This window comes from Cynocephalus volans, chromosome 1 (genome assembly GCF_027409185.1).
Source record: "Cynocephalus volans isolate mCynVol1 chromosome 1, mCynVol1.pri, whole genome shotgun sequence".
NCBI classification, from domain to species: Eukaryota; Metazoa; Chordata; class Mammalia; order Dermoptera; family Cynocephalidae; genus Cynocephalus; species Cynocephalus volans.
This window is the reverse complement of record NC_084460.1, coordinates 211,706,896-211,721,911: the sequence shown is the minus strand read 5'-3', so window position 1 is coordinate 211,721,911 and position 15,016 is coordinate 211,706,896. Positions and strand designations below refer to the sequence as shown.

The window sequence follows — 15,016 nt, the reverse complement described above, 5'->3', positions numbered from 1 at the left end:
TTGACAAAATAAAATTTAAAAAAAAATAAAATTAAAATAAAAATTAAAAAAAAAAAACTTGGTATAGCATTATCATTGAGTACTTAGAGTAGTTAATCTTTAAAATAGCAAAGCAGAAAATTAAGATCTCAAATATAGGATGTATGTTTACATCCTTTGGCAGCCTTGTCAGAAAACAGTGAAATCGGTTAAATGACCTTTCCTTTTTCCCACCTCTAGATAATGAGTTTTCATCTATCTATCTTTCTCCTCCTTATTCTAAGGTGATGATCTTATTTCATATTTCCCTGAGAAAATAGAAGCAATTAAAAGAGAACTTCTCACCAAATCTACTAGTCTATGTGATTCTAGAACTAATCACTCCACCTTCCTCTTATTTGAATTGAAGACAGCCTGACTTTTCTCCTACCAAAGGCCAATCCTTCAGTTGTGCACTAATCTCATCTTCTCTCATCTGTTCAAGGATTAGACACACACAATTGTCTTCTCTATTCATTGAATCACTAACATTTTCTTTTCTCCTAGATCATTCCTATTGGCATACAAGCATGTATACAAGCATGTTGTAAAGATGATGCAAAATGACTTCCTTTAAACCTATATTCCTCTCTAGGTGCCACTCCATATTTTTGTTTGTTTTTCTTTTCTCTTTGTAGAAAAACTCAAGGAGTGTGTTGTTTCTTTCTCCACTTCCTGTCCTTCTTTCTTGAAACTACTTCAGTAGGTCTCACATTATTCTTATCACTCATTTAACACCTATTGTCAAGGTCATCAGTGCCCTCCAGTTGCCTAATTAGTCAATTATCATAGGTCTTAGCACACAACTAATAATTGTCTCCTCCTTGAATACTTTCACTTTTAAGGTAGCATGTTCTTGGAATTTTGCTCTTATAATTAGTGGGCATTTTTTTTCTCAGTTTATTTTACTGCATTATCCTCATTTTGCCAGTATTTTTGGCATAATTTAGTGTTCAGTCCTTTGGATGTCTCTTCCTTTATATTCCCTAGGTCTTCTTATCCTGTATTGTGGGTTTAAAAACACACCCTCTTCTATGACTTAAAAAAAAAATATCTAGAGACAGAGGCTCCCAAGGTTTATCACCAGTCCTTACCTCTTTGTTGAACTCCAGACTCAGATACTGAACTGTATGTTCAATACTTCCGTTTGAATATTTAACAGAAATGCCAAAGTTTACGTGTTCCAAACTGGCCTTTTGATTCTCTCCCCTAACGTTGCTCATTCTCCACTGTTGCCCATCTTAGTAAATGTCACCCCCATTCACCCAATTATTCAGGCTACAAAATTGGAGTCATCTTTGACTACGTTCTTTCTCTTAAACTCCTTTTTTCTGACTTTAAAATACATTCTGAATTTGACTACCATCTCGACGGAGCAGTTCTTATCCCCATTGCTACCTATGCTTTACCTATCTTCATAGAATTTATCCCTGCCAAACAATACTAACTACTGTTTGTTTACTTGCTTATTGTCTTTCTTCCCCACTAAAAGGTAAGTTCTATGAAAATAGGGATTTTGTTAGTTTTGTTCACTGTTGTATCTCTCGCATCTAGAGCAGAGCTTGGCAGAAGCTTGCCGTGCTCAGTAAATATTTGTTGAAGGTATAAATTAATATGCAAATACGGAGGCAGTATTTTCTCTTTAGGAGATAAATTAAATTTGGCTTTTTAAAGGACCTGTGTTTACAAACAGGAAATACGTTATGAATAGGAGTTACTTAGAAACAATTTCCAAACAAGCCACTATCACTTATATTTTAAACTCAAACATTACCAATTTATAATATAGAAGGACGTGTCTGAGTTGAGAAAATGTGTTTCTATAGTTACAGTAGTTCCTGCTGGCTACGTACTCTCTTAAAACTGGCTCTACTTCCTAGATGACCAGGATATTCCAAAGTAGCCATCGGACACCTCTCAGTAATTCATGTGAACTGACCACTCCTGGATTCCCTGCTACTTCTAATATGCATTCAGTAACCTAAAATCTGAGCAAATTTTATTGTGAGATTCTGAGATTTGTTAATATAAACCTTCAATGGTTATTAAATTTATTTCATCATTTCCTTGATTAAAATCACAATGCATTATTTATTTCATCGTACTAATTGAAATACGTTATCGTTTTTAAATTTACAAATTCCCTAAAATATCTTTTAAAACATTGGAGAGTCCATCTTCAAATGTTTTTCCATCTTTTATTAATTTATTGAATACTTAACCAAATACCATGTAAGGCTGTCAGATAATAGAGAAAATACCTCTTTGGTCTAGTTTCCATGTGAAACAGGGAAATTGTGAGAGCTGCTAATTTGTGAAATGAGATGGAGTTTTTCTTTCTTTTCTTTTTCTTTCTTTTTTTTTTTTGATGGCATGATATTATTTAGTTGTTCTTGTAAAATGAATATCCTTCCTGAGAAAATATATTTTGGATACTATCACATTTCAAATTGAAATTGAAATATCCTCTAAATGAAGGTATTAGTATTTTATTAGTAAGGTCTAAATTGCAAAATGATTACCTTGTTTTAAGGCCTATGTTTAATTCAGATTGGTTAGTTGTTCACCTAATGAACTTTAACAGTGCCAAAGACAAGATTACAAAACACAGTTTTAGCCATTGGACTAATGTGCCAACCTTGAATTCATCATCTTCTTTGAATCCATAACTCCATCATTTAAAAGGAAACTAGCTAAATTAATATTCTTATAATTGAATGGAAGAACAGGAGATTTTAATGAAACCTTAAAAATGACAAGTTTTTATTCACACTGAAAACATTTGTTTAGCATCAATTATATAGTCAAAACATTATTAAAAGTGTACGAATATACTTTTAGCGTATTCTTGATTTTGAGTAGGTAAGAGTATGTTTGCAAGAATATGGAATGGCTTGGAATTTAAATAGGTATTTTTATAACTCTAATCAAATTACCTTTTTCATGTTTCTTTCTCTTTTCAATTCACAATTTTCAAATCAGTCTTCAAGGATTGTGGTGCTGGTTAATATAACATATATTATTAAAAAACCAAATCACTTTTTGATCATACAGAGTACAAATACACATCTCTATCATTGTTTGAAGAGAGAAAATGTTATTTTTAATACTGTAAACGTATGAGGAGTGGTGATGAATTTGAGGGCAATTTTCCTCCTCAGTCATGAATCGATTGACAGCCTGTTGTAGAGGTTTGTTCAACCTAAGTCCTGGTTTTCTACATTAGAGTGTTGACTTCGTGCTTTCTTGTGTTTCAGTCTCTTCTATGTGGAAAGTTAACGTTTATTACCTCTCACTAAGTATTGATGTAGGTATCCCTTTGACCAAAATCGTCTAATGTGCTTTTCAACTATTCCTTTGGGAAAACTGTTTATTGACTTTAAGGATGACATTCAATAAGAGCATTACATTTATTCTTGTCAGTCTTTTCTACTCATTACCCAAACTAATGGTGCTCTTCAATTGGCATTTGGAAATGTGAGGTAATGATGCACAATAGAGATCAGATGCAGTGCAGTAGAGACAGATTACAATCTTTGCTAGGACTTTTACAGCTTTCATCATGATGCAGACTAAAAGATTTGTATCCTTAGATCCTAATGATTAGGGGGGTTCTTGTATTTTAATGGCTTCCCTCCCCCTTACTTAACCTTATATTTATTTGTCTAAAGAGGGAAACCACAGTTAATAATTAGCAGAAACACATGAATATTACTTCAGTAAAGTACTTCACAACTAACATAAGTATCCTTCCAGTATGTCATTTGTACTTTTAAAGTCTCCATTATAAAATCAAAGCATGTCAGATTATGAAGCATCTGACTTTCTCTTTACTGGTTTTCAGTTTTTCTCAGGCTTTAAAATTAATAGTCGATATGTTTTTCATTAAAACAATCATCTGATTCACTCAAAAAGCAGCTATAAAAATCAAAAAAATTGATTGTGTTAAATAAGCAATTGCCTATGTTGACCATCAACCTATTTTTATATCAGGGGAATCTCAGTGCTCTTTAGCATTCCAGCCTCTCTCTCCAAAGAATGTTTATGACATATTTAAATATACTTACTAATTACTAGCTAAGAAAATGGCTGCCTAAATCTAGACTTTGCGTAAAGCTTTGTAGCAAGGAAGCTCTCACTATTGGCTCATTTTGAGAGAGAGACAGTTTCACTAAATGTCATTTTAGCTGTCAAATGAAGGCAGTAAGCACTGACATTAGTGTCAGCATATCTTTGTTAACCTGATAACACAGCCATCTAAGACTTCTTTATAACCTGAGAAATTTATGATTCAACAGGTTTCAGGAGTGCCAAGGTTAACTGGAAAATGACAGAACTAGAAGAGTAGAAAAAAGACCAAGTCTGGACCACCAGATTAGAGAATGGCAAAGGCAAATGTAACACAGTTCAAGATAGATTTAAGAGGCTAGGAGAGAAACCGACTGGTTTACTAGGCTTAGATGTGGTCACTTGACAAGGTTATGTTATGCAGAGATGACACAATTTTCCCCAAAGCTTCTGATAGAGCTATTTGTTTCAGAATAGCATTTTGAGATTTCTTTTTTGTTGGTCAATACCTAGGCAATCCATGATAAGCCTGTTCTTTCCACTGAGAAGAAATTGTTTGGTTACTTAATTTCATAACCTCATTGAGGCATTTTTGTTTGTTTCTTTTTGTTTTGTTGTTTCTATTGTTTTTTATTAAATAAAAAAGGTTTAGTGTCTTTTTGAAGATAGAGAGGAATAACGGCTTGATTGAGAGAATTTGTTAGGGGGTAAAAATTCAAATACTCATGGAAGGCATTGGAATGAATTATAAGGTTTAGATTTTAAGGCTCTGAGGGAGTCCTCAAATCATCGTCATTTGAGGGCTCTTCTATCTGAGGGAAACTCAAGGAGTCTGATATCTCTACCCCCACCAGAAACAGTAATGACCACTAAATAATACTGCTTCAGTACATTAGACTTATTTAATTATTTTGGTCATAGCATATGAATTTGCTTTTTTCCTACCTTTACAATAGTCAGCATCAGTTTCTCATAGTATGATAAAACTACGTTTATGAAATTTTCTGAATAGCCAGTCTTTCTCTGTATTTCCTTTGTAAGTTCAAAAACAAACAAAAAAATGATTATTTTGCCACATTTCACAGAATGTTTATAAAGAACGCTACTGTATGAGTTCAATGTATCCTTTTCACTTACTCAGAAAATTTGTATTGAATGCCCACTTAGTTCTAGGCTTTTTCTTAGATGCTAGCGATATAGCAGCCGAAGTAGATGAATAATGAATTAGAAGAGTAAATAAAACACATATTGTGTTTGGTTTTGATAAGAGAGAAATAAAACAGCGATGATTTATACAGAATGTAGGGGGTTGCAATATTTAGAAGATAAAGTGGTAAGAGAAGTCCCCACCAGAAAGGTGACCTTTGAATAATGACCTAAAGGAGGTAACTGAATCAGCCATTCTGATATTTGGGGGATGATTATTCCAGGAAGAGGGAAGAGCCTCTGAGGTGGCATTTTCAAGGAACAGTAAGAACTGTAGTGTGTCCAGAGTGAGGTGAACAGGGGCAAGGGTAGTAAGGAGATGATGGAAATGAGGTTAAGGAAGTAATGAGAATACAAATCAGTTACAACTTTATAGATAATTATAAAGGCTTTGACTTTTGCTTTGATTGGAGTGCGAGCCTTTTGAAGGATTGAGCAGAGGACTAAGCTGATCTGCCTTAACATTTTAATGGCATGACTCTGGATATTGTGTTGGGATACACCAAAGTGGAGGAAGGCTATACACTGTAGACGGAAGCCAGGAGACCAATTAGAAGGCCATTGGAATAATCTAGGTGAGAGATGATGGCAGCTTGGAGCAGGATGGTAGCAGTATTCACTGAGAAGTGGTGGGATTCTTGATATGTTTGACATCCGATTCAAAGGGATTTATTGGTGCATTGGATGTGGGTCATAAAAGAAAAGTTGAACATTTCCAAATATTTCCTATTCCCTAATTACCAGAAAAGCTAATTGTATATAATTTGGATTTGAATATAATTGTATAGCTAAACTCTCTTAACACTAATTTTATATAGGACTTTAATGTTACTTTTATATATGCTATTGAAAGTCTGAGCAGTTAGTAAATGTCCATCAAAAACTCACCAATCCTAACAGGAGCAAAGCTCTATTGTTTTAAAAAGTGGTATTGAACACATTCCTTTTATAACCAGAATCTTATTTTCCTTCCTTTAGAGAAGGAATGTGGAGGAAATGGCTCACTAATCACAATCTAGTCCCTAAGAAAAGGGGCAATTGCTTGGCTCTTGGTGTCGGTCAAGGATCCAATGAGGCCAATGTCACAGGTGCACTCTTTATATAAACCTATGCGTTTTGTGGGTTTTACTCTATGAGAATCTATTTCTGACCTCATGCATTCACCTCAAAAAAAGAGTGCCCTCCCTTATAAGTGAAGCCTACAAAACTGTGTGCAGAGGTCACATGAGATTCATCATCATTGCTAGAAAAAACAACTCACAGAACTTCCTTTATTTACCGGCAATGAAAGTAAATGACGTTGTCCTCACCTTTAGACAACCCATTATGACTAAGGAAATAAGGAATATAAATGCTCACTGTAATATCTTTTCTTTGAAGTGATCTGAAATAGTAAAGCATATATACGTTTATTAAAAATTATTTTTATAAGCAATATTTTCGTTTTAAGAATGCATTAAAAGTACAGAAGTACTTTTTATGAGTAATGCAAAATTGAAAAAAAAAAAAAAAAGGTAAAAAAGATTGATTCTCTTATTGAACTCACTTCCCTCTTTTTCTTTTATACCAGAACCTACAGATAGGCCACCTGTGCTTCTAATTGCAAATTCAGAAACAATTGAAGTTTTTTATCTTAATGGAAGTAAAATGGCAACGCTGAGCTCAGTCAATGGAAATGAGATTCATACTCTGGATTTTATTTACAATGAAGATATGATTTGTTGGATTGAGTCAAGAGAATCCTCAAATCAACTCAAATGTATCCAGATAACAAAAACAGGAGGATTAACAGATGAATGGACAATCAATATTCTTCAATCCTTCCACAGTAAGTGTTTAAATTTAATAGTATATGCCACTCCTTAAGGATTTCACTTATAGACCAGCAGTAAGGAGTCTCAGATTTCTAGCACAGCTTATGGCTGTTGAAAAGCTATATATGTAAGTATGAATGTACTTAAATAACTTTGCATATATACACACATGCACATACAGTTTCTCTATTTACGTAGGTAATGTATTGCAAAGTTAATTATAATTCTTCCTTTAATGCTTATTACAGTGTCACCTAGCTGGGAATTGTGTTTTTTTTTTTTTTTTTTTTACTGAGTACTAGGTAGTTCACAATGTGTGATAGTGAAGGTGGGATTTTTTTGTAAAAAAAAGCAAGACACAGAATTGATAATTATAAGTTCATCGACTGTAGCATTTTTGTGTTTGTTAAAAATACCTCGAAAAAGCTGTTAGGTTATGCTAATTGGTGGTAACTACTTGTGTTTGTTCACTTTTTTCAACAAATCAAAGTTCTTATGCATCTTGTTCCAACAATGTAACTTGTGATTTGTGATTCACTTTGATTTCTCATATCAGAAATTTGACAAACTAATAACTATCCTTTTCTTCCTGCATATTTCCATAAACTGAAATCATACTGTTACATATGCACACATATTCTGTCTCTTCTATACATAGGAGTATAAAAATGTATTTGTGCATGCCTGGGGGAAATGTACACATGAGAATTTCAACGTGTGTCCATTTATTTCATACTTTACAAAAAAAAAAAAACTTGTTCTTATAAAGGCTGCTAGCATAAAATCTGTAGGAAATGAAGAAAAATGTGTACAATCCAAATGAGAAGAAAAAAAGAATGCTGTGCTAGAATAAATATAATTTTCTGATGTGGAATGTTTGATGATTTGAGTTCACTAAGTGTATTTGATTAAAATTTTTGACACAAAATTAAAAGGACTGGTTATTGATCCTCCTTAAACATAAGGAAATTGTTTTACATAATGTTTGATAACTGTAATTAGATTAAATAAATGGCTGGCAAAAATTGTAAAAAATGGGATATAAAGGTACGGTTTGATATACTGAAGTGAACAAGAATGTTTAACAGAGTCCCAACACTTTGAAGATCTTCTTAACATAAATAAAACAATTGATAAAGCTGTTTATTACAAAAATAGACCAAATATCCTAATGGGAGCAGTGGATGCTGGCTATTTCAAAGATTATATGGAGAAATGGTAACTCATAATAAATAGTAAATAACAAGTAGTAGCAGCAAAAGAGTGTTGTCTTGTGAGGTTGAGTATTACAGACATAGGCTTAGTCAGCAGTTGGAAATTGTTTGAACACAAGGCCCCTGTCCTTGCCATATTAGTGATTACCTCAACTAATCTAAATGCATTTGTTCCCAGCAAATGAACTACTGGGCAGTCAAATAGCTAGAATGTTTACTAAATTGCCAGTTAAAATTATTTTTAAGCTTACTTAAGCAAGTTTTTCTCTGCACTTAATATGCTCTAACAATTGCAGTTATTTCTTTTTAAATATGTATTTTAAAAACAACTATTTTTCAGTAAATTCTGGGAAGATAAAGTAATTACATATCAGACTATTTGTTGAAAATCATCTGTAACTTATATTGCATTTGGTTTATAAAGCAATTCTTGACAAATCTAGAAAAATAAAAAGATATTTGTTTTTGTTAGACAATTCATAGAAATGCTGAATAGAATACTCATTTAGAATCATAAAAAAGTAAATGCACTGGAAATATTTTAATTAGAGTAAATAATTTTTGATGAAGTCAGGTTTAAGCCTTGCATTTTCATAGTTACTTCAGAAAAAAAGTGATTAAATGTGTGGAAGTAATTAAATGATGTGAGTGGGGCAGAAGTGTGGGCAAAACTAGCCTCTTCTGTCATTGCCCGTAAGCTGTGCATTTTACCAACATGTCACAGAAGAGCTGCCATTGGATATGAGGGGCTCTGCATTCACCATGATAATTTGTAAATTTATAATGGAGTTTGAATAGTCCTTGTATGTATAATTACATAAAATCTCTCACACTGTATCAGCAAAAATAATGAACTGATGAAAGTCTGCCTGAATACCTGTCACTCTATACTGTTCCAGACATTATCTCTTTAGTTTTCACCCCCATTATTTTTAGGTGCTTTTCTCTGAACTTAGTTGAAGAGAACATTTTTTTTTGAAAAATCCAAAAAAATTTTTTTCAAGGGATTACTATAAGGAGAAAATCAATCATTACAAGTCAAACTGACTTGCATTTAAAACTTGCATAATCATGTACTAATAAATATTTTATTGCAATATTAAAATTTTTATTGAATACCTTAGCTCATTGGATACCCACTAGCATCTCTATGAAGTAAACAGGCACAAGATATGCCCTCTCTGTTTTATAACAGACAAAATTTTAACTCAAAGCTCAGATGTATTAGGCAAACCTGAATGGCTAAAAAGAAGGCAGAAATGGAACATACAACCCTGTGTTCTTTCTTCTACTCTAGAAAGGCAGATCTACCTCAAGTAATATCTAAATGTTATTGAATGTGCTAAATGACTATGTGTAACAGGGAAGTGTTATTACTCCCCTTTTATGGATAGGAAAATTGAGACTCTGAGAAGCTAGACAATAGCACAGAAGTATTGGTTACAAGTTTGCGTTTGGGTCAGATGCCATAGTTTTTAAATACCACACTGTCTCTGGGTCTCAACTTTTTTTTTTTTTTTTTTTTTCATTTTAGCAAACCAAGATGATTAGGTCCATTAATATCAGCAACAGTGGCTCACAAAGATAGAGTCTCTAAATGAGAGAGAGGTAGAACAATCTTGGAAGGGAGGTAGAAAAGGTGAGTTGTGGAAGGCTATGCCATTTGAAAAGCCCCACCAAATTATTTCGATTTGGCTTCCTTGAGATTCCAACCTTTAACATTGAGAATCACTCCTAAGCAATATGGTGAGAGAATGAAGACGATGACAATATGCTCAATAAATTATATTAACCAAGAGACATTGGGGAAAATGCTAGAGATTATTATTAAATTTTATTTTCTTTTTAAAGATGCCTGATTCTCATTATTTAACATTTTAGCCTGAAATTTGCGGACTTTGAAGATAATTTTGTAATTAAGTGTTTTGTTAGCAAAATTGATTTTCCAATTAAGGACTCACACAGAGCACATTTATAGCAGCTAATTGTTTCCCTAATTTTTTTTTGGAGAGTACTATGGTATGAACACAGATACCCAAAATCAACAAAAATAAAGGGATTTACAAGAGGTGATCTCCATCTATTTCCTAAGGAAAAAGTGCATGGAGAGGGTTGAGATAGACAACAATATTTTCTGAGTTAATCCCTTATTAAGGAAAATGATTGAGAACCATATTGTCATCTCCCAGCTGGAGAGTTGACACTTTTATTCAGTTTCTATGTGTGGTTCTTCAATCCCCTGAAAAATTTAGGATCACTTTTAAGATTCTAATACAGATTTGATCAACTTGTCTTGATCCATTCATGGTCTCAGCTCCAGTCTAGTATTCCTGGCTAAAAATAAGAGAATTGCTTATTCTTCCTGGACTTAGCTCTTGAATTAACCTTATTCATGGACTTTTATCTTCTTTTTCCTTAGCCTGTTTCAATGTCATCCTTAGCTTATATTCCATTTGGACCTTTGCCTAGATCCATTAAATTAAATTCTTGGTTGGATACTTTTTGAATTCTGACACTTCTGTCTTCTGTCAGTCTTACCTCTTTTTCTAGAGTTAGCAACTCTGTAATAATCATATAATATTAAGGGACAACATTTACTAAGTGTTTACTGTCTGCGTTAGAAATTATACATCTTTACCTCACTACCAATGCACAAAATTATACTATATTGACACCATTTATAATTGTCAGTTTATAGATGAGAAAATGAGTTTAAAGAAGTGAAATAAGTTTTTAAGTTAACAAAAAGACTTTACCTCTTGATCTCAATAGTAATGATCTTTTTCACTTCTTCCCAGCTTCCCTATTTGCCTGTTGCCTGCCTATAAATTTCGTAGCCTTCACTGTGTCACAAACATCCTTCATCAAGGTATGGCTAGACAAGAATAAGCTGGCTGTATCCCAATTATAAATATAACCATAGTCTTGAGACAAAAAACAATCCACCTAGAGCAATACAAATGCTAGTCCCAAGTTTTGGCAGCTTGTATTAAGTCTGCATTATACAAGATTATTATGGAACTTTGCAGCAACACCCTAAGATTATCTGGTGACATATAATGATGTAGCAATCACCATAGAAACTTGGCCTACTTTATTTATAAAACATATGCTTAAATATTGAGTTTTTAGGAGATATCTTTTACAATTATTTTTCTCCTTCATATTGTTTTAATTTGCTTTTATATGATTGCTAGTGAGCCTATTCACTCCAATGTGGACATATATTCATTTCAATCTTTACAACTCTGATAGAATGATTATGATACTCCATTACTTAAAATCAAAATCATTCATTTGCTTCACATTTCTCTTAGGCTAAAATGACACATCATCATCTGGTTTCTTTGCAGGTTGCTGACTTCACTTGCCTCTCACTTCCCACTCAAATCCCATGTTCCATCTAAAAAGTAGTACTGACACTTCCTCTAATGCCCTATGTTCTCTCATTTCCTGTTGCTTTGCATTGTTTCGCCCCCCATGGATTTGTCGCCCCACTTCCTCTGGGTGACGGAGACGCAAAGGATTACTCAAAGCCCATCTCTACTGAGCAGTGAGAAGCCCCCAAATGATTAACTTTCCCGGGACCCTCCAGCAAGAGGGATCCCTTCCTTGGGAAAATTAATGCCAAATTGGGGTTCTCTTCCTGTATTTATTTTACAGACCAGGAAGTTACAGGAAGAGAACAAAGATGGGGTTATAGTTTAACAGTATAGGCTGGTAACTCTCAGTGAAACAAGCCAGATGACATTCCAGTGGACACTTAAGTGGTCTTATGAACACAAGCTTGATCTTAGCAAATATTCCTTCCTATAGCAATTTCTCAGTATCTTTACATAATCAGTAACTAGTCTGTCTTTGAGCCAGCAACCTGCTGTGACACAATTCTTATCTTGCAACAGAGACTTACAGCCTGAGGAAAATTTCCTGTGCTTGCAAGGTCAATATTTTGGAAACTGCAAGGCTTTGGAAAACCAGGCTCTGTGAAGTATGTATGCTTTATAGTATATTCCACAATTTCCATGCATTTTTGCATAGGCTGTTCTTCACCATAGCACATATGCTCTCATTTCCTATAATCAAGCATCTCTTACTCATTCTTTCAGGCATCATGTCCTTTCCAAAAGTTTTTCCATTGAGTTTAGCAGCCCTTCTTATGTGAGATGAGGTAAACATATCACAAATGTATTATATTTTAATTGTATGGTTACCTGTTAGTTTTCTCAAATAAAGAGGCAACACCTTTAAGTTTAGATGTGTATGTTTTATTCATTTTTGAATCAAATTTTAGCAAACTGCCTATCTATTTTAGAATAAACGTAGATTGAGCAAAGATGGTGAGTAAAGTGTGAGGAATTGAGGCGTAGAGGGAGCAAGATTTAATTAAATGAAGCCATTTTCCTGAAACACCATACCAAAAATCACAAGAGACATTCAAAAATCCTGTCTGCATGATGGCTAAGTAAGATATAGTCTGTGTCTAGATAATGGGCTCACATGTTAATCTTGGTGTTTCTGAGACACCGGGTCTGCTCAGCAACTACAAGCTTTTATCTGGGCCTAGCCTGTGACTTCCAAGGAAGTACACCTATAGGTTTATTGTGGAACCTAACCTCAGTGAACATAGGAAGAGCTTGACAAATTTTTTTAGTCCTCCACCTTCACAAAGCAGTTATAATTAAACAAAATTAGAACCAAAGCTATTAAAGTAGATGTAAATTAATTTTTAATACAGGGATGACACAGAACAACACAGTGTGAACTTTTTAACCCTTTTCTCCCCTCAGTTTGAGTAGGTGTTTTTCTGGGAAGTTCTGCTATTTTATGTATAGGTCCTTGGAGGCATAAATGGTAGATACTTTGGTGGATATACTTCCCATCTCAATTCTATATACTTGGTTATTACAATGGCCCCAGATGCCTTTATGGGTAAGAAATAAAGAACAAGGTCAGGTTGTCCATCTTATCTTTCAACCTCTGAGAAGCTCTTTCAGCTACCTTGAACCTGAGAATTTATACTCCAGATATGTTCAACAATTGATCACTTCTCGTTCCAGGATTTTTCTAGAAAAAGTTCACAAATTGGTCAGCTCCTGGCTGAGGAGAATTGAAGAAGTAATGACAATGACCATTCTTGTAAATTAATTACATTTTTTAAAAATAATATTTTCTTTTTGTTCTAGATTGCCCACTGCTCCCTCCCCAAGGGGGGAAAAATGAGTTTCTTTTGTTGGTGGTATTTTTTAACTGTTTAGCATCCAGACTTTTTGATATGCTTATCTTGTGGAGAAGAAAATTTTGTAGAAGAATCTTGGCTGCAGTAACTGTTTTTATATCACTCCCTAAGAAACTCTTCAAAGAATCCAAAGCACATACTCTGTGAGGATATTACAACTTTTTATTCCCACAGATACTTTTTTTATTTGCTACTGTTTTATAAGCAAATGCATGTTCCATTAAACTCTTTATATTTCTTAAAATCTTATCATCATCTACTTAGCACATTTATATGGAAACATAAAAATGATTTTTTTTCTGAGACATGGCTCTATTGTGTGTGTGTGTGTGTGTGTGTGTGTGTGTGTGTGAAGCTAATTAATGCAATGCATTCCTGCTGGGATCTGGAATTTTAGCAAGATGATCAGGCCACCCGTTTAGAGTCAAAAAAGGATAGTTAAAATTAGTAAAGATGTTGTCCTTAGAGCACATTTTCAGGGAACTTTCAGAATTCCCTTCTTGGTATGATATGTTTAATGTTGTAGGCATTGGTATTAAATTATTCGTTAAGTTTTGCATTAGCATTAGATGTATTTATACATTGACATAAGTAACTCATTCTGATTTACCTCAGTACAAACCATAAAAGGCCTTGCTGAAGCCCAGTTAAAAAAGAAAGAAAAAATGAAACAAACAAAAACCTCTTAGCACTCTGTTCCTTTATAAATTTGTCTTTACTATTAGTTCAGTTGTCAGGCTGCAAATATTTTTACTATTTTATTGTCACTTGGCAACAAGGTTGAAACTTTCCAAAGCAGAAATTAGATATGTTAAGCTGCATTTGTTTGTATTCATTTTTTCTATGCATTTGTTAAAATATATTTTACACACACACTAGACACATTGTGCTTGACACTTTATAGAACTTTTAAATCATTATTCTTAAAGTTAGTATTTTTTGTCTAAATTCACGTTGGCTTACTTCATTAATGGATTTTAATAATCTAAGTGGGAATCTCTTGATGATCCCATCACTATGCCATATACCTGGCACAACATGATATGTAGCAGCTTACTTTCGATCAGAAATTTGGGAGGTAAGATGCTCTTTTCATCATGAATAAGTCATGACATATATTTAAAATTCATAGTGTTTAATTACTGAAATTGCTGTTTTTGACTTGATAGACTTTATCTTGATGGAATAAAGAAGGAAGTAAGAAAGAAGAGAAACGAGAATAGAAAAAGAAAGAGAGAAAGTACTACTTCTGTGGCAAGTAGCCTAGTAAAATAATTTCTGATTGAATATTTATTGGGTACATTTTTTCTCTTTAAGTATAATTGTTCATTTTCATTCTTTGTTTTTATTTTATTTTGGATTTCTCTAAGGGATTTTTGTCAGGTAAAATAGGCATTCTCCCCCCCGCCAAACCCCTTACCCTCAGGTGTTTATAATCTTGTAAAGACATTTACAAGATA

The 15,016-nt window shown here is 33.6% G+C and overlaps 1 protein-coding gene across 1 annotated transcript in view; it reads left to right on the top strand.

Moving 5' to 3' along the window:
- LRP1B (LDL receptor related protein 1B) overlaps positions 1 to 15,016 on the top strand; it is a 1,457,254-nt gene that overhangs the window by 507,834 nt on the left and 934,404 nt on the right. Inside the window, exon 6 of the mRNA XM_063085362.1 lies at positions 6,863 to 7,120. Coding sequence (XP_062941432.1) covers positions 6,863 to 7,120 — 258 coding nt within the window. The remainder of the gene's footprint in view (positions 1 to 6,862; positions 7,121 to 15,016) is intronic.